Source organism: Salmo salar, chromosome 21 (assembly GCF_965601325.2).
Source record: "Salmo salar chromosome 21, fSalSal1, whole genome shotgun sequence".
Classification (NCBI taxonomy): domain Eukaryota; kingdom Metazoa; phylum Chordata; class Actinopteri; order Salmoniformes; family Salmonidae; genus Salmo; species Salmo salar.
The window spans coordinates 26,150,001-26,174,000 of record NC_138311.1 but is presented as its reverse complement, the minus strand read 5'-3'; the positions used below and the strand labels follow the sequence as shown (position 1 = coordinate 26,174,000).

The 24,000-nt window shown below is 43.0% G+C and overlaps 1 protein-coding gene across 2 annotated transcripts in view; it reads left to right on the top strand.

Moving 5' to 3' along the window:
- The window catches only part of LOC106582011 (interleukin-1 receptor accessory protein-like 1-B), a 308,398-nt gene that overhangs the window by 196,812 nt on the left and 87,586 nt on the right, over positions 1–24,000 (top strand). For both annotated transcript variants that reach the window (XM_014164644.3, XM_014164641.3), the window contains exon 6: positions 23,069–23,143. In XM_014164644.3, the coding sequence (XP_014020119.3) occupies positions 23,069–23,143 (75 nt within the window). The remainder of the gene's footprint in view (positions 1–23,068; positions 23,144–24,000) is intronic.

Genomic DNA, 24,000 nt, shown 5'->3' with positions numbered 1-24,000 from the left:
TGCTGCCTCCACCACTACCTAGTATAACAGCCTTCCTGGACCAAACCCACTGCTGCCTCTACTGCTACCTAGTTTAACAGCCATCCTGGACCAAACTCACTGCTGCCTCCACCACTACCTAGTTTAACAGCCATCCTGGACCAAACCCACTGCTGCCTCTACTGCTACCTAGTTTAACAGCCAGCCTGGACCAAACTCACTGCTGCCTCTACTGCTACCTAGTATAACAGCCAGCCTGGACCAAACCCACTGCTGCCTCTACTGCTACCTAGTTTAACAGCCATCCTGGACCAAACCCACTGCTGCCTCCACCGCTACCTAGTTTAACTGCCAGAATAGTGTAGAATAGTCTCTTTCTAGACAGTAATAGTAGAATAGTCTCTTTCTAGACAGTAATAGTAGAATAGTCTCTTTCTAGACAGTAATAGTAGAATAGTCTCTTTCTAGACAGTAATAGTAGAATAGTCTCTTTCTAGACAGTAATAATAGAATAGTGTATTCCTAGACAGTAATAGTAGAATAGTCTCTTTCTAGACAGTAATAGTAGAATAGTCTCTTTCTAGACAGTAATAGTAGAATAGTCTCTTTCTAGACAGTAATAGTAGAATAGCCTCTTTCTAGACAGTAATAGTAGAATAGTCTCTTTCTAGACAGTAATAGTAGAATAGTCTCTTTCTAGACAGTAATAGTAGAATAGTCTCTTTCTAGACAGTAATAGTAGAATAGTCTCTTTCTAGACAGTAATAGTAGAATAGTCTCTTTCTAGACAGTAATAGTAGAATAGTCTCTTTCTAGACAGTAATAGTAGAATAGTCTCTTTCTAGACAGTAATAGTAGAATAGTCTCTTTCTAGACAGTAATAGTAGAATAGTCTCTTTCTAGACAGTAATAGTAGAATAGTCTCTTTCTAGACAGTAATAGTAGAATAGTCTCTTTCTAGACAGTAATAGTAGAATAGTCTCTTTCTAGACAGTAATAGTAGAATAGTCTCTTTCTACATTTACATTTACATTTAAGTCATTTAGCAGACGCTCTTATCCAGAGCGACTTACAAATTGGTGCATTCACCTTATAATATCCAGTGGAACAACCACTTTACAATAGTGCATCTAAATCTTTTAAGGGGGGGGTTAGAAGGATTACTTTATCCTATCCCAGGTATTCCTTGAAGAGGTGGGGTTTCAGGTGTCTCCGGAAGGTGGTGATTGACTCCGCTGTCCTGGCGTCGTGAGGGAGCTTGTTCCACCATTGGGGTGCCAGAGCAGCGAACAGTTTTGACTGGGCTGAGCGGGAACTGTGCTTCCTCAGAGGTAGGGGGGCCAGCAGGCCAGTGGTGGATGAACGCAGTGCCCTTGTTTGGGTGTAGGGCCTGATCAGAGCCTGAAGGTACGGAGGTGCCGTTCCCCTCACAGCTCCGTAGGCAAGCACCATGGTCTTGTAGCGGATGCGAGCTTCGACTGGAAGCCAGTGGAGAGAGCGGAGGAGCGGGGTGACGTGAGAGAACTTGGGAAGGTTGAACACCAGACGGGCTGCGGCGTTCTGGATGAGTTGTAGGGGTTTAATGGCACAGGCAGGGAGCCCAGCCAACAGCGATTTGCAATAATCCAGACGGGAGATGACAAGTGCCTGGATAAGGACCTGCGCCGCTTCCTGTGTGAGGCAGGGTCGTACTCTGCGAATGTTGTAGAGCATGAACCTACAGGATCGGGTCCCCGCCTTGATGTTGGTGGAGAACGACAGGGTGTTGTCCAGGGTCACGCCAAGGCTCTTAGCACTCTGGGAGGAGGACACAAGGGAGTAATAGTCAGTAACAGTGGAATAGTCTCTTTCTAGACAGTAATAGTAGAATAGTCGCTTTCTAGACAGTAATAGTAGAATAGTCTCTTTCTAGACAGTAATAGTAGAATAGTCTCTTTCTAGACAGTAATAGTAGAATAGTCTCTTTCTAGACAGTAATAGTAGAATAGTCTCTTTCTAGACAGTAATAGTAGAATAGTCTCTTTCTAGACAGTAATAGTAGAATAGTCTCTTTCTAGACAGTAACAGTGGAATAGTCTCTTTCTAGTCAGTAATAGTAGAATAGTCGCTTTCTAGACAGTAATAGTAGAATAGCCTCTTTCTAGACAGTAATAGTAGAATAGTCTCTTTCTAGACAGTAACAGTAGAATAGTCTCTTTCTGGACAGTAGAATAGTCTCTTTCTAGACAGTAATAGTAGAATTGTCTCTAGACAGTAACAGTGGAATTGTCTCTTTCTAGACAGTGACAGTAGAATAGTCTCTTTCTAGACAGTACTTGTAGAATAGTCTCTTTCTAGACAGTGACAGTAGAATAGTCTTTTTCTAGACAGTAAAAGTAGAATTGTCTCTTTCTAGACAGTAATTGTCATAAGCGTCGTTGTAGGGAGTGGACCAAACTGCAGCAGGTATCTTTTTATTAGAAGAAAAACCAAAAATACACTTACACAAAACAAACAACGAAAAACAGTCCTGTAAGGTGCTCAGACTATACACGGAAACAACCACCCACAAACACAAGAGAAAATTAACCCACTTAAATATGGCCTCCAATTAGAGGCAACGACAACTAGCTGCCTCTAATTGGAGATCGTTCCCAAACCCCAACATAGAAATAGAAAACCCAGATAAACACATAGAAATAGAAAATATAGAACATACACCAAAAACCCCGAAACACACAAAACAAACACCCTCTGCCACGCCCTGAACAACCTACAATAACAAACAACAAACAACCCCTTTTACTGGTCAGGACGTGACAGTAATAGTAGAATTGTCATTTTCTAGACAGTAATAGTAGAATTGTCATTTTCTAGACAGTAACAGTAGAATTGTCTCTTTCTAGACAGTAACAGTAGAAGTGTCTTCCTAGACAGTAACAGTAGAATAGTATCTTCCTAGACAGTAACAATAGAATAGTCTCTTTCTAGACAGTAACAGTAGAAAAGTGTATTCCTAGACAGTAACAGTAGAATAGTGTCTTCCTAGACAGTAACAATAGAATAGTGTATTCCTAGAGAGTAACAATAGAATAGTGTCTTCCTAGACAGTAACAGTAGAATAGTATCTTCCTAGACAGTAACAGTAGAATAGTGTATTCCTAGACAGTAATAATAGAATAGTGTATTCCTAGACAGTAACAGTAGAATAGTGTATTCCTAGAGAGTAACAGTAGAATAGTGTATTCCTAGAGAGTAACAATAGAATAGTGTCTTCCTAGACAGTAACAGTAGAATAGTGTATTCCTAGAGAGTAACAATAGAATAGTGTATTCCTAGACAGTAACAGTAGAATAGTGTATTCCTAGAGAGTAACAGTAGAATAGTGTATTCCTAGAGAGTAACAATAGAATAGTGTCTTCCTAGACAGTAACAGTAGAATAGTGTATTCCTAGACAGTAACAATAGAATAGTATCTTCCTAGACAGTAACAATAGAACAGTGTATTCCTAGACAGTAACAATAGAATAGTGTATTCCTAGACAGTAACAATAGAATAGTGTATTCCTAGACAGTAACAATAGAATAGTGTATTCCTAGACAGTAACAATAGAACAGTGTATTCCTAGACAGTAACAATAGAATAGTGTATTCCTAGACAGTAACAATAGAATAGTGTATTCCTAGACAGTAACAGTAGAATAGTGTATTCCTAGACAGTAACAATAGAATAGTGTATTCCTAGACAGTAATAATAGAATAGTCTTTAACTGTCCTACCACCCGGCTCCAGTAGCGGTCCAGAGGGGGCTGTGGTCAACCGTGTAGAACGAGGTGTGTAAGGTTGTAATTGCTGTTTGATTTGTGGTCAGGGTGGGTCAGATATCCTGCAGGGAACATGACAGGCTTTTAAAGGCAGAGAAACAGAGGCGAGTCCTGAACCCATTTAACCCAGCTCACTCTGAGGAAGGTCACTTGATCAGCTCACTGATGGTCACCTTTGGTTGTATTATCTCACCATTCAATGAAAGAAAGCTATAAGGTGGAGGACTGTGTCATAACAAATTCAGGGATGTGTGTGTGTGTGTGTGTGTGTGTGTGTGTGTGTGTGTGTGTGTGTGTGTGTGTGTGTGTGTGTGTGTGTGTGTGTGTGTGTGTGTGTGTGTGTGTGTGTGTGTGTGTGTGTGTGTGTGTGTGTGTGTGTGTGTGCGTGTGCACATGTGTGTGTGTGCAATTGTTAACCAGAGGGAATAAAATAAAAAAGTAGAACAATACTGTGAAGAGAGACAGAAAGACCTTCCAGTCTTTGGGAGTGAGGCCTTAGTGATGGGCACGCGGCCAGAGCATACCGAGCCCTCCCTCTGTGATGTCATAATGAGAGATAAGGCGACAGGGCCGAACAGGAAATAGTGGAGGAAGTGATGGATCTAGCCCAGAGGGCTCCAGGTGCTGGGAGACAGAGGGAGATCTGTTAACACCTCTAAAGCACCACTTTGCTACGCTACTGCTACATTGTGCTACGCTACTTCTGCACTGTGCTACGCTACTTCTGCACTGTGCTACGCTACTGCTACACTGTGCTACGCTACTGCTACACTGTGCTACGCTACTGCTACACTGTGCTACACTATTGCTACACTGTTCTACACTGCAAAACACTAAGTACTGCAGGGTGGACTACATACCGTTCCAATTTATATCAAGTGGTGCTCAAATTGTTTACTTCACAGTGATTATTGTAAAAATGTAAGTACAGCATATGGGTAGACATTGTTACATAGTACAAACAACTGTTATATCAGTTCGTAGACTTGGAGCCATGATGCTATTGTCTGTGGCTGTGCAAAATACCCGGGACTAAATGTACTTAAATATCACTCACTTACATTCATTTTTCAACAGTGAAGTTCAATATAGAATCATCTGTGTATGTCAGTATAATGGGTCCTCATCAGTCCATCCCATCCTGAGAAGTGTGTGGCATGACTTGACTAAGCCACTGTGACATTGGTGACAGAGTGCTTGTTAGAGTTGACATGTTAAACATTACCTATAAATCTGTGTAGATTTAGATGGAGATGAGTAAGTGTGTGAAGAGCGAGTGATTGAGAGAGATGGAGAGAGAAGGAAGAGGACAGACACAAAGATGAAGTCCTAGAGAGAGATTTATTGAGAGTGTGAGAGAGATACAGAGAGAGAGACTGAGAAAGAGAGGGAGAGAAAATAAAAATGAAAAGACTAATGATCTCCATCTGTCTCGTAAGAGAGAGAGAGAGAGAGAGAGAGAGAGAGAGAGAGAGAGAGAGAGAGAGAGAGAGAGAGAGAGAGAGAGAGAGAGAGAGAGAGAGAGAGAGAGAGAGAGAGAGAGAGAGAGAGAGAGAGAGAGAGAGAGAGAGAGAGAGAGAGAGAGAGAGAGAGAGAGAAGAAAAAAAATCGTGTATTGGTTTTGGAATGAGAACGAGAGGGAGGCAAACAAACAGAGAAACACAAATCTCCTGACTGGCATCATTGAACTCAGTTGTTAAAGGTTCAACATGACAGCTGGGGGAGAGGAGGGCCTCCTCATCCATCACACCACGCTAATGTTGAACTCTGTTAGCACTCACTGTTTAACACTTAGCATGAGTGCTAGTTTAGCCACAGCGTATTTAGCACTGCAGTGTAAGAGCACTTACTTTTTTGCAGGCAGCGCCGTTTCTGAGTGGCTGTTGGTACTTTTGGTGTGTGTGCGTGCGTATGTGTGTGTGTGTTAATGAATCGTCAGTCGAATTCATAGCATAGAGCATAGAGTTCATAGCTGAGACTATTCTCAGCTTCTTTTAGACAGCCCAGTTTAGTTTTTATGGAGGGCAGGATGGATTTTCTCCGGGTCCATGATTGACAGAGCAAAAAAGGAAAGCAGAGAGCAGATCTCTCTTTCGCTGCCTCTCTCTCTCTCTCTTTGCCTCCTGGGAGTTAATCTTTCCTGAGCCTGTCCCATCACCCTCTAAGACAGACCACCATTTTAGTTTTCTAGCTCCATTTTGCATGTTAGGCTCCTCCTTGCTTATGGAGCAAGAGCACCAATTAACAAACATGGCACTCCAAGGGGGCTAGAGACTTTAAAAAGTGTGTATCGTTTAAGGGTTTTGCTTAGCTGGCTAAAAACAGTTCTGGTGTAAAGAAGATGCACTTTACTCCAAAATAGTTTTGTTAAGTGTACTTTTAAAGACAGCCGACCTTGAATGAATGATTTTCCTCTAAGTAAAAGAAGCTCCAGTAAGTGTTTTTGAAAGCTGTTATTTTCCAATCTTTTTTGGCACTCTTAGAAATAAAGGTGCTATTCAGAACCTAAAAGGGTTGTTCAGCTGTCCCCATAGGAGAACCCTTTGAAGAACCCTTTTTGGTTCCTGGTAGAACCCTTTTGTGTTCCATGTAGAGATCTTTACACAGAGGGTTCTCTGGAACCAAAAATAGTTATCCTATGGGGACAGCGAAGAACCGTTTAGGAAACTTTTTGTACCCTGGCCCGAATTCAACCAATCGCAGATGAAGGCAATTGATTGCAATCAGTATACAATGACAATGTCTGTGAGATGGGCATGCAATATGTCGGTTTCACGGTTTACAGTACCCCTTGTATACAATGTAAACATTCTGAGTGAACCTGCAATGTGGTTCTCATTATCAACACCTCCTAAAAGGGCCCTGGACTACAAAGCTGTCTCTCAGGCCCCTGAACATTCATTTAGGTTCTGCATCTGTCTAATGAACGACCTTCATCTCTCTCTGCTCTACAGAGGCTGAGATTTTTATAGACAGTACAGTCCAGATCTAGGATAGTAAGTTGCAAGATAACTTTCCTGCAATTCAGGAAATGTTCAACTTGTAGTGTATTTGATGTTTAAAAAGGCTTCTGAAGTTTGTCATTTTTACTTTCAGATTTCACACTTGATTTTTCCTTACAATAAATGTATCAAACCCTACAAAAATGACCATTCATTATAATCCACATAATATTTGAAATGTCCTGTTGCTGCAGGATTATTTTCCTGCTGTAGCAACCTGGCTCAAATAAAGACCCTACATCGGTAGAGGCCTAGACTGTATGTACGTATGTACACTACCATTCTAAAGTTTGGGCTCACTTAGAAATGTTCTTGTTTTGGAAAGAAAGGCACATTTTCTGTCCAATAAAATAAAATTGATCAGAAATAGAGTGTAGACATTGTTAATGTTGGAAATGACTATTGTAGTTGGAAATGGCTGATTTTGAATGGAATATCTACATAGGCGTACAGAGGCCTTTCAACAGAGGGGTCATATTAGTGTGTCGCCCAAACAGTTCGGACGCTACAGACAGAAGATGAGTCCCTAGATGCTTGTGGGGGTCGCAGAGAAAAACAGAAATTTTAATCGTTTTCAGACACTTCATACGATTTTGTCTCATTGTCTGACAAAGACCTTTCACCACAGAAGCAGAAGTGCGACATCGGCGGATGCGGTGGATTGAGATGCATCAAAAGCCAAAAAAAACATCTCTAACTTAAACTGACGGGATTGACGGGATTCGTTTATCATGCTAATTGGCTTTCCGCGGGTGCAGGTTATTTATTTTTTAAGAAACGTAATATGCTTCTATGCATCACTGAAAGGAATGTAAGCCATATGCCGTGGCAGTCTGTAAACAGATCTCAACCCGTATGGGAGATTCTGGAGAGGCGCCTGAAACAGCATTATCCACCACCATCAACAAAACAGCAAATTATGGAATTTCTCATGAAAGAATGGTGTTGCATCCCTCCGATAGAGTTCCAGACACTTGTCGAATCTATGCCAAGGTGCATTGAAGCTGTTCTGGCTCATGGTGGACCAATGGCATTTTAAGACACTTTATGTTTGTGTTGCCATTCGTTTTGGCAGTTACCTGTAGTTAGACAAGCTAGCTGCTCTAACTTGATTGATAGCCTGAAATGACTCCTTGGTAGCTAGTTATGTGGTTGGGAGATTGGGACCCTATCTGGGCTAGCTAAAACCAACTCATAAAATTGCTAGGTGGCTAGTAATATTACATAGAAACAACAAGGACAAATCTGAGGGGGCTCATTCCCCTGTGCCCCACATTGGCATGACGCATCTGCATACACACATCTACGATTAGTGTCTCTGCATGGCATGCTGGTTGTAATTTGCGAGAAGAGAGTTAATCACGTCTCTCAGCTCCTGTATCCATCTTTCCCCCAACTAGCTCTCAAAGTCTCACGTCAGAATTAGATGTCCATCCATGTTTCTCAAACCTCAAATTCCGAATGACACATTTCGAAGTGTTTAAGGTTCAATTTAGGAATTAGCTCTGAATTTTTAAGGTTAGGCTTAAGTTTAGGCATTAACTCAGCAACCTCAGACATGGATGGACATCGAATACTGATGTGTGTCACGGGTTACCTGGCTGCTTTCTCCATAGGTTAGGTAGGTGTGTGTGTGTGTGTGTGTGTGTGTGTGTGTGTGTGTGTGTGTGTGTGTGTGTGTGTGTGTGTGTGTGTGTGTGTCCTGGTGTGATAGCCACATATTATCAACTAAGTCTCTGCATCCTATTGCATTATGCATCTGTTTGCCTGTCTCTTTTCAGGCCCTCTATCACTCTCTTCCTCTCTCTTTATCTCCTTTCTCCCTCCCTCCCTTCCTTACTCCCTCTCTCCACCTGTATATACTAGTCTTTACAGTGTTATCAGGTAGTAATGGCTCCTGTATCTCTGCTCCACTGATGTGCTATCTGAAGCAGACAGGAAGCCGGGTCTGGGAGGGGATTGGGGAGCGCCGAACGATTGGTTGTCTGTTAGTGTTGTCTTCCAGCAGTAGTTCTAAGCTGCAGGTCTGCATTATTGAACGTCTCCATGTTGTCTATGAGCTGGCCCCTAATGGAAGCACAGTGTCGTGTACAAGAGGTACCGCAGCTGAGGTGGACGTTAACACGCACACACACATTAAGACACCATACAGGACACAGAGAGAGGGAAGGAAAAGAGGTAGTGGGGGGCAGAGAGAGAGATAGTGCGGAAGAAGGAGGGCATAGAGAGAGAGAGCAGAACATTTGAGGGAGAAAGAGCAAGGTTCGGAGCTGAGAGAGAGAGTAAGAGAAATGGAGAGAGCACATAGCATACACCCACATTCAGCCAGTCAATATGTCAATAGTGTCATCAGCAGTAGAGAGCACAGGGAGACTGTGGTGGTATTGCAGGGGCCAGGGATTGAATTGGGCCAGCTGAGCCCCAGCACCTACGATCCAAATGAGAGCCAGGCAGGGCTGAGCCCCAGCACCTACGATCCAAATGAGAGCCAGGCGGGGCTGAGCCCCAGCACCTACGATCCAAATGAGAGCCAGGCAGGACTGAGCCCCAGCACCTACGATCCAAATGAGAGCCAGGCAGGACTGAGCCCCAGCACCTACGATCCAAATGAGAGCCAGGCGGGGCTGAGCCCCAGCACCTACGATCCAAATGAGAGCCAGGCGGGGCTGAGCCCCAGCACCTACGATCCAAATGAGAGCCAGGCAGGACTGAGCCCCAGCACCTACGATCCAAATGAGAGCCAGGCAGGACTGAGCCCCAGCACCTACGATCCAAATGAGAGCCAGGCAGGGCTGAGCCCCAGCACCTACGATCCAAATGAGAGCCAGGCGGGGCTGAGCCCCGGTACCTTCGGTTGTGCCAATTTTGCCTTCAACAATATCTAATGAAAATCAAGTCAGAATACTGGTATTTTACCATGTGTCGCCCGCCACATGTCATCAAAACATAAGAGACTCTCGGTGCAAGCACTTTTCTGACTGCTCACACAGGCTGCAACACTGCTAAAAAACACACCCCCCAAAAAATGGAACATGAACAAATATTTGTGCCTAGACTTACTTTGAAGTGGATTGTTACATGTGTTCGCGTTGCGTACATACAGGGTAGACGGTGGCCAAATGTGACATGGGTCAGGTTGCTAACTAGCAACAAGATAATGTTTAGAGTTTGTGATCAAATTATATTTTAGATGGTGTCAGTATAATTGTATTTATTTTATATTGGGGTAGATTGTCCTTTTAAAAACTCACCAGAACTGACCTTCTCACAGTCGTTCTACAAACAAATGTGATAGGCCCCATTGCGACCTTTGCCACCTCTACAAAAAAATTCTGACCAATGATTGATGTTTTGGGTGTTAAAGCCCGCACATTTAAAATGAAGTGAGAGTTTGAATATGTTTGATATGTCTGAATATGAAAAGTCACTCCACTGGAATGCCTTCATCTGAGCATTACACAGAAATCACATGGTATTTGGTTGAGAAGAAATGGGGTAAACAGCTGCCAATTACAGCAGTTTATTCATTAGGAGCATGTAGTATGCTGTCATGTGCTTTTGTTGTATATTGTTTAGGTTAATCCATTATAGACCCCCCCCCCGTGTGCACCCATGAACTACTTCCCCCCCACCACCACCCCACCCAATCCCAATTCAACCTCTGTTTAAAGGCCTATGTGTTTGTCCCGAACAGGATATGAGAGGGAAAGGATAGAAGAGGATAAGAGAGAAGGAAGATGGAAGGGAGAGAGAGATATGCAGACTTCCTTGTCCTTTTTTCTTCTTCCATGCATTCTCCCCTGCTGGGTCTCCAGCAGTGTCTCACTGTTCAGCAACATGCTACACCACACCCCAGTGATCATTTCACTCATACACATACACTTATTTTTACACATCTGAACACACTCCTCCCCCAGTGATCACAGACTAACACGCACATTTCTGTTGTTACACATCTTAACAGGCGCACCACCCCTGAGGAGATGATACACAGACAGACACACACACACACACACACACTTTCTCTAGTAGGCCCTCTAAATTGTAGAAACACAGATGCACACGCATGAATACACACTTAACAGGCACACCGCCCCTGCCCAGACCATATCACACACACACACACACACACATACATACACAAATATGCTCACACTCAAACAGGCACGGAAATGTAGCAGGCCAGTAGCTAACCTCCAGCAATCATACATGCCCTCTCGCACAAACACTCAGACACACGCACTCCCGCATGAATACACATTCAACAGGCCTAGTGCTCCTCCTTGGCTGAGAGAACCCATGTATTCTGCTGCTCTATGAAGAAATGCACGTTACCAAACTGGGTGGTAGAGAAATGCTACTCAACAACAATCTGTTTCAGCCATTTTGTAGGCTATTTTATGAATGACTAGTTTTAGGGGAGGTCTGTGTTTTTTGAGCTACACGTACTGTAGGAGGTAACTCTAGGTAATTTAAAAGCATCCTGAGAAATGACTTTAATTTGAGTTTAGATTGGCACATATAGCATGTAGAGAATTAGAGCATAATGAGCCATGTTTATGACACTTTATACAAAGGGTGGGTTAAATCCTTTCATCCTCTCTTCCTCTCCTGTATCTCATACCTCGTTATTATGTAAACAATGGGCCCATTAAAACTGATCCTAATTCATTTCAAATAGCTTTCACTTTCCATCACTGCTTAATTTAAACGTATTTTTTATGTGCCAGAATTACTTTCTGAAACTGAGTACAAATGTAGATGTCCTAAATGATGAGTCGTATAACATTAACATTGTTTTGAAACACTTAACACATTTCTGGAAACTCTGAGATTTAATTTAGCCCACTCGAAGTAAAAAGAGAGTTGAAACTGTAGAACCCAGTTCCTACATTTAAATATAGAACTTGATTTTTTTCAAACAAAAGTATGCTACATTTTATCTTTAGGACCCTCAGGATGGCAAATCAGAGCAAGATTACTGAATGTAAGTACATTATTTACCTTCAGAGGTGAATGTATCAAACCAGTTGCCGTGATAAAAGTGTTTTGTTGTTGTGCACTCTCCTCAAACAATAGCATGGTATGTTTTCACTGTAATAGCTACTGTAAACTGGACACTGCAGGTAGATAAGACATGTCTATATCCCGGAAAGTTGGCTGTTGTTTACAACGTCATTCTAGTCACATTAGCGCACGTTAGCAACAACCGTCCCGGTTTAGGGACACCGATCCCATAGAGGTTAAAATGTGCATCCATATGCATCATTATGATATAGACATCCTTGACTGACAGAAGACAGAAAAACAACCAAACATACATTATCCTACAGACATGTAGTACACCGTAGACAGTTTTACAATATATACTTTCGGTGTATAATGTATATTTATACAAGGGGTGGGTCTAATCCTGAATGCTGATTGGTTAAAACCGTATTCCAGCCAGTGTCTATTCCACAAGTTATCACCGGCGAAATCTATGACGTTAAAATGCATATTTACTCTGTTCCATCTGACTGCGCAATCCACTGTCTCATCAGCCCAGCCAAGCAATTTATAAAGTTGATCTCCACTATAAAAAGCATCTAGACATTATCTCACATTTCTTTTAGTCTAATATTTCGTTTTCAACAGCGGAGATTTGTATAAACCTTGCTGTCTGTCTCGCCAATATTTGCAATATTGTTTCAATATTCATATTCGATCTCCAGCTGACCAATAGTAATGAACATGTTGGGAGTCAGGAAGAGACAGACATACAGGCAATGTTTCACAGCCAGTCGAAATTATGAATCAGCTGGCAACATTTTTATGGATATATACAAAGAAATGTCAATTGAAAAAAGGTCAAATGAAACAAAGTGCAGCTAGTTTGCAGTCTTTCAGCTTCACTTTGAATTGATTGTGTTAGCTGTGTTATTGGCTAGCTCCTCTGAACAAATGTTCTATGCCTGGCGAAATTGCGCCTCATTAGCTCATTGTTATGGATGTACAGTATCCAAATAAATGTCACTAGAAAACAGCTTAAGCAAATGAAAATGCTGCTACTTTGCTGTTATTCTAGCTGCAATTTTTGACGTGACTGTAAGTTAGCCGTAGTTGGTTAGGTAGCAAGCAAGGGATAAGAACATTGCCAGCCAGTATGTCAATGGAACATTTAGAACGAATGGGTCGCATCCATAGATACAGAACAAAATTACTGAACAACTGAGTCTCTAGCAAACAAACCAATAGAATGAACAACCAGCCGACTTGGGTAGCAACCCTAGATTTGTATCAGGACTATATCTTGTGGAAGGATGAAATAGTTTTAATAAATTCATCAAAATAACGTTTTTAATGACAATATGTCAATCATTATTTGAATATGAGACCGACTGGCTCGATTCGGTCTTATGTAGCAACATTTGAAATTGTGTTTTTTACATTGGATAAAAGTAGAGACTCAGATATACAAAATGATATATCATACAGTACAGTTGAGGAACAATGGGAAAGTAACTCTGCTTTGAAAGTTGCTAAACTTGTAACCTCACTTTTGAGAAAATGGCCCTTGAATATTTTTGGTACACTCTTCTTTGTCTACACCCATTCAGCATCGTTCACACCCTAAAGCCTTAGCCCCACCCATCTCTATAAGGATTCACATGTGAGACCATGTACTAAACAACCAAGGATTTCAAGACTAAAGGCTGGTTTATAATCTGGAGTGCCAGAGTGCGCTCTGGGCGTTCGTAAACTCAAAGCGTTGTCAGATTGTCCATTCGTAAATCAGAGCATTTCGCTCTCGGAGCGTTCAGAGCACACACTGTATGCTCTGGCCGAGGAGTAGGGTTGATCCATGTGTTCTGACCTAACAACAGCAGTCAAGTACCCAAGCTTATTGGCTAACGTTGGCTAGCTTGCTAGCTACATCCAGACACAAATGAGAGAACAGCTCACTCTGACCATTTTACTCTGGTTAGGTTGTTTTCATGTTATCCAGAGCATTGGTGACTGCAACTGTGCTGCTGGAAATAATTGAATTCCGCTTTTTTTCCAACATTCACTGACACCGGCCATATTCAACGGGTGTTGAGCATTTGGAAACTTGTCAGTTATTCTGCGCTCTGGCATACTCAGACGACAGTGTTCTGAAATCGGAGTAGATAGCCAGTGCGAATTTACCAGCTACGTCTATCGACAGATGTCGCAGTGACATCATGAAGATTCTATTGAAATGGTTACTTGCATAGTGGAGTCTTTTGTTTAGACATGTAACTACTTAGCTAAACAATGAACCATAATCCCAACTCATAACGTTACTACCCTGCATGTATCTGCAGGATGCTAACCAACCAGGTTTAACGTTAGCTAGCTAACATTAGTCTATAACAAGCAATGCAAATGGCTCTGAGATACGAATAATATTACTACACAGATCATACACTAGCGAGCGAGCCAGCTAACGTTATCTTGTAGCTGACAGTACACTTTAACTTGAAATGTAAACGACTTTCTCGACTTCATCTCGGGCCTAACAACACCCGTGCCAATATATCCTCCAAACACCGGCTACTCTGGCATTAGGATAAGTCTAATGTATTGAGACTGTAAGGAAGGATGGTAGAGCTTATTGGACTGAGCTGTCAGCCCTGTAGATTTAAGGGGCAACCGAATGTCTGTACACACACACACACACACACACACACACACACACACACACACACACACACACACACACACACACACACACACACACACACACACACACACACACACACACACATACATACACACACACACACACACACACACACCTGCTGAGATGGCAGAATCACAGTCCCTCTCATAGTCCCTCTCTCTCCTCTCTCTCCATCTCTCTCTCTCTCTTCTGTTTCTCTTTCTCTCTCTCCTTTTCTCCCTGTCTTATTTATTTTTATTTCACCTTTATTTAACCAGGTAGGCTAGTTGAGAACAAGTTCTCATTTACAACTGTGACCTGGGCAAGATAAAGCAAAGCAGTTCGACACATACAACAACACAGAGTTACACATGGAATAAACAAACATACAGTCAATAATACAGTAGGAAAAAAGTCTATATACATTGTGTGCAAATGAGGTAAGATAAGGGAGGTGAGACAATAAATAGGCCATGGTGGCGAAGTAATTACAATATAGCAATTAATAGATGTGGTAGATGTGCAGAAGATGAATGTGCAAGTAGAGATACTGGGGTGCAAAGGAGCAAGATAAATAAATAAATACAGTATGGGGATGAGGTAGGTAGATAGATGGGCTGTTTACAGATGGGCTATGTACAGGTGCAGTGAGCTGCTCTGACAGCTGATGCTTAAAGCTAGTGAGGGAGATATGAGTCTCCAGCTTCAGTGATTTTTGCAGTTCATTCCAGTCATTGGCAGCAGAGAACTGGAAGGAAAGGCGGCCAAATGAGGAATTGGCTTTGGGGGTGACCAGTGAGATATACCTGCTGGAGCGCGTGCTACGGGTGGGTGCTGCTATGGTGACCAGTGAGCTGAGATAAGGCGGGGCTTTACCTAGCAAAGACTTGTAGATGACCTGGAGCCAGTGGATTTGACGACGAGTATGAAGCCAGCCAACGAGAGCGTACAGGTCACAGTGGTGGGTAGTATATGGGGCTTTGGTGACAAAACGGATGGCACTGTGATAGACTGCATCCAATTTGTTGAGTATTGTTGGAGGCTATTTTGTAAATGACATCGCCGAAGTCGAGGATCGGTAGGATGGTCAGTTCTACGAGGGTATGTTTGGCAGCATGAGTGAAGGATGCTTTGTTGCGAAATAGGAAGCCGATTCTATATCCTCCTCCAGTTGCTAATTGTTTCCCTCCACCTGGTTAAAAAAAAACGTATGTCAGTAGGATGATGTGTATTGACTTTGCTCAAGGTTCAAAGTATCCTAACAAAGTGCTCCACTCTGGAATTACACATTCAGGGACAAATCAAATGTTATTGGTCACATACACATGGTTAGCATTCCCATAATGAATGAGTGCTGTTCCTGGGAGTTAATTAAGGATTCCTGGTATTCCTTAGGAAGCGAGGAGGGGGAGTGGGGCAGGAATAGATCTATCTAGGAAGTGGCTCCTAATGATATGTCTCTTTTCTCATTTCAGTTTGATATGGATTAATAAAACATCTCAGATGGCATGAGTCTGGCTGGGTATCAGATGGCCCTCTAGTCACCATATATGAATCCAGTCTATGGGCCAGAGACACACTACACTAGGGGGTTATTTGGACTCAACCTCTATAGGAATGTTCACAGGCTCAAACACACAAGGATGTTGCTTCTCTGTAAGCAGACGTTCAGGAGAGACTGAGGGTATCAGTGTATCAGTGTATGGCATTTCATATATCAGCATCTAAAAGACGCCCTTTGGAAGGCCGGTCCACCTCACCTCACCCATTGTCATGGTAACACTTCCTTTTGGGGTGAGGCGTAAAGCAAAGAGAAGGACTTGGCCTTGCATCTATTATTATTACATGATAAGGAATACAATAGTAGCTGATTCCTATCTAGGCCAAGGCCAAACTCATTTGCATCATCAGCATCACATCCCACTACAAAAGGACTTCTTTGGAAACAGTTGGGGAGAGATAAAGAGGGGATATTACAGGCTGACGTTTTCACCTCTTCACCCCTCCATTCTTCCTGTTCAGCTGGTCAGTCTAATTACCTGGGCTACAGGACAGCACAGCCTTGCATTCAGGACCTCACAGGAGTGTGTGTGTGTGTGTGTGTGTGTGTGTGTGTGTGTGTGTGTGTGTGTGTGTGTGTGTGTGTGTGTGTGTGTGTGTGTGTGTGTGTGTGTGTGTGTGTGTGTGTGTGTGTGTGTGTGCCTGCGTGTATTGTCTTTTCTATGTCTTGGCCTACCAACTTTCTAAACTGCAGTCTCTACATCGATATGTGGGAGTAATTCCATTCTATGCATCTCTCATTTTCATTTGTTTTCTTTTTTTTCACCTTTGTCACCAATTTGCTAGTAGTGCGTTCCTCTCCCACAAATTTCCCAGCAGCCGCAGTCTTGACGGTGAAAAGCCCAATGATCCGAGCATTCCAGCTTCGTTCGTAATTTATTAATTTGCTGTTTCCCCACAGTCACTCACCCGCAATAAGCCGTCTGAAAAGTCCAGCGAGCATTTTCTCTGCCGAGCAGAAATGGGATTGTGGATGACTGATCACAAATCTTATATGCATAGTCCCCGCTCTGTGTTAATACACACAGGTCTGCACGCACCGTCTATCTCTCCCTCACACACATACGCATACATTTGCATGCGCACAAAGCTACACACACAAAGTTTATATCAATGGAGTCCCACTGTGAACACACACACACACACGCACACACACACATGCATGGCTTATATCCATAGAATCCCACACTGCTAAAGGTTACTACAAGCTTCACTCTGTTGATCTACGTGGGTGGAGTGGAATCTTTGGAGTAGCGGACACCTTCTGGTAACATGATATCCTCCCCAGTCCCATTCACAAGAGGGCGTGGGACTGAAGGCAAGGATCAGTCGCCTTCCCTTTCTACTATTAGCTAGCTGCCTTTAGCCTGGCTAAAAACATAGCAAGCTAGCTAGACTTTTTAGCTTCCCACATCTCCATGTGTAACAATCTGATTTATCATTTTTTTTAAATATGCCAAGACAAATGTTCTAATTCTAACTAGTTATTACTTCTAAACAAAATACTTCTTTGGGTGGATTCTTATTGTTTGGTTTACTGTCGCAGAGATTATATTTGGTTATCGATGCAAAATAGGCTACTTTGATGAATAGTCCATACGGTAGGAACCAAGCGACACGACAGCACTCCCCCGTGGCTGTGGAAGGAATGATACGGCATGTCTCAATTTTCAGGTAGTAAAAAAGTTAGTCGAATGCCGGAGCGTATTGCAAGGAGCCACCACTTTTGGGACAAAAAACGGCATTGCAACACTCCGAATCTTGTGTCTGCGTAGAGCTTATAGTGAGCTTCATACACAGGCTTACAGTGGGATGATATTATTGTTTCAGAGTGATAGAACATACAGTATATCATCAAATAACTCCAGAGTCAAAACAAACTACTATACACTGAGTGTACAAAACATTGAAGTGCCTTTGAACAGGGTATGATAGTAGATGCCAGGCGCACCAGTTTGAGTGTGTCAAGAACTGCAACGCTGCTGGGTCAAGAATGGTCCACCACCAAAAGAACATCCATCCAACTTGAAACATCTGTGGGCAGCATTGGAGTAAACTTGGGCCAGCATCCCTGTGGAACTCTTTCCACACCTTGTAGTGTTATGTTTTCTACACTCAGTATTCACCTGTGTGTTTTCTTAGGTAATTCTATGCAAATGCTGCCCGATTCAAGCTACTAAACTGGAACATAAGTGTAGTAAAACAAACCTAGAGACACAGGCATATCCACTTAACTGGTACAAGCTCCTCAATTTGATAGCTTGCAGCATTAATTTGAAAGCAAATCATTTTTGTAACTTTTTCAATGTTGGAGATCTTCAGGGAGTTGATGGATGGCTCTCTGTATTCCCTGAGATGAGTTGTGGTGTCGCTGTCTCTGCAGCAGTCACAAGGACAGACCTGTTGACAATGCTCACACATCACTGAGATGGTGAATCATCAATTATCGGACACCAAGCACACTCATCACGATAGACGTGCCTAAACACACTTATACAGGCATGCACACACACACACACACACACACACACACACACACACACACACACACACACACACACACACACACACACACACACAAATACCTATACACGCATAAAGACAAACATTTTATGTTTCACTGAAAGTGTGTGTCACAGGTCACAGGAAGTAGCGTCTAAAGAACTGTGTGGGTTGAGAGTGTGAGGGTTGTCCTACTTGCCCCCTCACCGTGTGTGTGTGGTAATAAAGTGTTTTCTTGGTCTTTGCTGTACTGATAAAGGCTGAGTTTTCCCTACTGCCCTCTCCTGGTCTCCATGGCGATCGATGGTGATTGTGTTTCCTCTTTGTCCTTTCTCTTTCTCTGTGTGTCTCACTCTCTCTCGCTGCGTGTCTCTGTTTGTGTGTGTCTCTCTCCTCTCTCTCTCTGTTCAAATTCTGTTTCTTTTATACCCCCTCCGACCTCTTCCCTCCGTCCATCTTTTCAGGACAGGTTTTCATATCAATGTGAGCCTTCTTGGCTAAACAACCTGTTTTTCTCTTTTCTTCCCTTCATTTCGTGGCTGTGTTAGTGCCTGTCTGAGGCAGATCAGTGTTTTCTGGGTTATGAGTCTGTTCCAAGCCTCGCTCTCTCTCTCTGTTTAAATGGCATCTCCAACTGAATCCACATAATTAATGTATTTCTCCATAAAGAAATGGTAATTAAAGTAATGAGATTTTCAGAGTCAAATGTAGCATGCCAAGGAAGGAGAGGAGCACGTTGCTCTAGTGTGTCTCTCTCTCTCTCTCTCTCTCTCTCTCTCTCTCTCTCTCTCTCTCTCTCTCGTCTGTCTGTCTGTCTGTCTGTCTGTCTGTCTGTCTGTCTGTCTGTCTGTCTGTCTGTCTGTCTGTCTGTCTGTCTGTCTGTCTGTCTGTCTGTCTGTCTGTCTGTCTGTCTGTCTGTCTGTCTGTCTGTCTCTCTCTCTCTGTCTGTCTCTCTGTCTCTCTCTCTCTCTCTGTCTCTCTCTCTCTCTGTCTCTCTCTCTCTCTCTCTCTGTCTCTCTCTCTGTCTCTCTCTCTCTCTCTCTATCCCTCTCATATTCTGTCCTCGTGTCTCTACTTTAGTTTACTCACCACATGATTAGCTATAGGATCACCAGTCGTGTAATTATGTACGTAGCAGTTTGATATTTAATTAGAATGGTATGAGTATCCAGTGTAATTGGTGCTGTGTGATTACCTGTTAACAATGTAAACACTCATGTCTAAGAGCCCGTGACCGCCCCTCTCCAACCAACGTCAGACAACCCACCCACTCACACATTAAGTACATTATCCCTGACACGTTCAGCACACACACACACACACACACACACACACACACACACACACACACACACACACACACACAAACAAACAAACACACATACATACATATGTCTTTCACCCACACACAAATACACATATATTATCAACCCACACATACACACAACTTCGATGTACACACCAAGTTTTAATTTGATGTGCACAAGTACAGTGAAATGCCTTTCTTGCAAGCTCCAAACCCAGCAATGCAGTAATCAATATCAATGTAGCACTTCAAATAACATAAGGTAGAACCAGAACACACAAGAAATGTTAAATAAGAAATAAGAAGAACACGAGAAAATAAGAAGCTATTTACAGGGTCAGTTCCAGTAGCATATTTACATACAATGTGCAGGGATACTGCAATGATAGAGGTAGATATGTATAAGGGTAAGGTGACTAGGCATCAGGATATATGATAAACAGAGTAGCAGCAGCATAAAGTATGATTGTATGTGAGTGTGTGTAGAGTCAGTATAAATATGTGTGCATGTTACGTGTGTGTTGGAGTGACATTGTGAGTGTGTCGAGTCCTGTAAGTGTGCAAAGTGACAGTGTAAAAATCAAAATAAAATACAAGGGTCAACTCAGAAAGTCTGTATAGCCATTCTGTTAGCTATTTAGCAGTCTTATGGTTTGGGGATAGAAGGTGTTCAGGAGCCTGTTGGTTTCAGACTTGAAGCACCAGTAACGCTTGCCGTGCTGATGCAGAAAGAACAGCCTATGGCTTGGGTGGCTGGAGTCTATCTGACTATCTTCCGGGCTTTCCTTTCACACCCCCTGATCAAGAGGTCCTGGATGGCAGGGAGCTTGGCCCCAGTGATGTACTGGACTGTCCACACTGCCCTCTGTAGCGCCATACAATCATGGTCAGTGCTGTTGCCATACCAAGCAGTGATGCAGCCAATCAAGATACTCACAATGGTGCAGCTGTAGAACTTTTTAGAGGATTTGAGGGTCCATGCCAAACCTTTTCAACTTCCTGAGGGGGAAGAGGCGCTGTCGCGCCTTCTTCACGACTGTGCTGTGTGAGTGGACCATTTTAAGGCCTTAGTGATTTGAACACCTAGGAACTTAAATTAGTGGTGTTAGAAAGTTCTTTCCAGTGTTAGGCTACTGTGTACCCATTATACATACGTTTTTTCCAGTGTTAGGCTACTGTGTACCCATTGTACATACGTTTTTTCCAGTGTTAGGCTACTGTGTACCCATTGTACATACGTGATGATGATTGAACCATACTATACTCCTAGTAGTAAGACTCTGATGTTACTGCATCAAGACAGAACCAAAGCAATGCTCCCAAACAGCAGCAGCTGGAGAGAGAGAGAGAGAGGGAGAGAGAGAGAGAGAGAGAAGAGGAAGCGAATGAGAAGTACAGAGAGAGAGAGAGAGAGGGGGGGGGGTTGGTAATAAAGCCAAAGATGTAAGGGGCCCACAGAGGACAGTCTGAGGAGCAGACATGAATGAAGGACTCAGGCTAACGAACTGCCCTGAGTAAAAACCCAGCACAGCACAGCACCACTCCACACACACAGCAATGTAATTAGTCCTCGGTTTGTGTGTATGTGTATGTGTGTGTGCATGTGTGTATCTCGTTTTTACTCTCTCATAACTTACTTAGAAGTTGTTCCAAATGTAAAATGTCAAATGTCAAAGTGTTTAAGGTTAAGTTCAGGCATTAACACTGAATGGTTAAGGTAAGCGTTAATGTTTGGTATAGGCTTGAAACAAAATATAAAAAACAACTTTCTATCGCTGGATTCAAACGTTCAACCTTTGGAATCAAAGACAGATGCTTACACCCGTCTGCCATCCCCACCCACACCAGACTAGCAACATCTAAACCTTAATGAAGGTAACAGTGTTCAGTGGTGCCCCTAGTGGCCAGTTTCCACATCATTACCCAAAGTCCTCAGACATGGATGGACGTCGAATACTGACTTGTATCACGGGTGACCTGGCTGTGTAGTGAGCTAGTAGGTACATTCATAGAGCCGTCATTATTGCAATCCAGACTCTGAAGAACACACACCTGCACACCTACACACACAGACATACACACACTGTCTCTGTGTCTTTAAAATGGTACATGATCTCTGCTTGAAGAGCTGAACCCATCTCTCCCAAAACACACAAAGGCTTTTAACAGCAATAAAGTGTTCCGTGTTCTCCTGGTTCCCCAGGGGAAACGTTCCCACATTCCGCCAGCCAGCCAGCCAGCCAGCCAGCTGCCCTGACATCCACCGTCTGGACGATTAGCATCATTAGAACATCAGCTCTACTACTCAATGAGACACATACAGCACACACACACACACACACACAGAGAGAGAGAGAGAGACTCATTGTGATGACTCTTCAAACACTCTTCTCTATCTTTCTCTCATAATCTGTCTCTCTATCTGTCTCTCTCTATCTTTCTCTCATAATCTGTCTCTCTATCTGTCTCTCTCTTTCTCTCTCTCATACTTGATGAGACACTCATCCCATGATGTCTGTTCAAACACGAAACACCATTCACTGGTGTCATGTCTCTGTCAAATCACTGACTAATTTATTAGTGTATAAGTAGGCCAAGCAAATTGCATGTCGATTCTATGGGCAATAGAGAGTTATATTGCTCTGTATTGAAAGATAACGGAGAATAAGGGAAGAAAGGAGATGAAAGAGGAGTGGAACAGAGTTGAGATTCATAGGAGGAGAGAGGGAAGAGAGGAGAGAGGGAAGAGAGAGAGAGATCTAGTGTACGTGTTGTCTTTGCTTTGGCAACAAGAGATGTGCTTTGCTGTCACTCCACCGAAGTCCATTAGTTCATTTTGAATGTGACATGACCACCAACGCTGCACCATCCCTTCCTGCTAGTCTGTTTTCTGGTTGCAGGATCCAGACTATGTCAACGCTTAATTGCTTTTAGAGGGTTCTGGTTTAGTGTCAGGGAGAGTTAAGACAACAGAGCATTTGAGGAAGCTGACTTCATGTGCTTCTGGAGGACTGTATGTACTTTTAGGAGTTTTCTACTTCAGAGAAGCTCACAAACTTTCTCTCTCTCTCTCTGTCCCTCTCTATCTCGATCCCTGCCTCTCCCTCCCTTAGTCTATACTCTTATGAACAGGGCCTATGACTTTACCAAAGCAAGGTTCTGTAGTAGTAAAGTGGTGTTGACAATGACTTGGTATTCTAGTGTTTGAGTGTAATATCTAACGTCTGAACTGTGCGTTTCTTCATTCCAGCTCCTCTGACTGACAAGCCACCAAAGATCCTTTATCCTTCTGAGAACAAGATCAGCAACATGGAGCTACAGCTAGGTAAGAGCTTGGGCTCACCTTTTTATTATCTGTAGGAGCTCTCTCTCTGTGTGTGTGTGTGTGTGTGTGTGTGTGTGTGTGTGTGTGTGTGTGTGTGTGTGTGTGTGTGTGTGTGCGTGCCTGTATTTGCTGCCAGGTGTGTGTGATGTGGCTACTAATCTGAACAGGTTTGTTTCAGTACGCTATGGACTGTGAGCTTCACCAAACCTCTCCTTTTCTCACTCTATCTGTGGTCCTGCTGTGTTTTCCTCTATAATCTCTGAATCTCTCTTTCTCTCCTCTGTGGTGCTGTACACTAGACTTGTGTCTGTGTATACTCCAGAGAGAGAGAAAGAGACCCAGAACAAGAACTGCATCTCTACACGTCTGAGAAAGCGATGACTTCACACATCCTCTCAGTCTATAACTTCCCTTTCTCAGACAGATTGATGATGACAGTTTTACCTCTGGAAGAGGAACACTGGCACTGTAACAACAAAAAAATCTGTGTATGCAAATGGTGTTTACAAATGGTGCTTATGCTAATGTCCCGGTTCTGTTTCCTCAACAATGACATCTCCATATGGTGCCAGTGTTGTGTAGCGTGGTCGTCCACACGGAGAGGAGGTGGCTTACACTACCGCTGTTTGTCTTTGTTGACAGGGGTCACGGTGGGTGAGGTGTGTGTGTGTGACAGCATATTGCCTGAGTTCTGGGCACAGTCAGATGTCCACATGGTGTTTGCTGCTGTCTGAATGGCTAAATAGCTTCCCTTTGTCTGTCAGGGTGAAAGGCATCGGACGGCAGACAGATGCAGTGTGTCTGTGTGTTGCTCTACAGAGTGCTTTGCAGAGACAATGCCACTCCTGTCTTTGGTG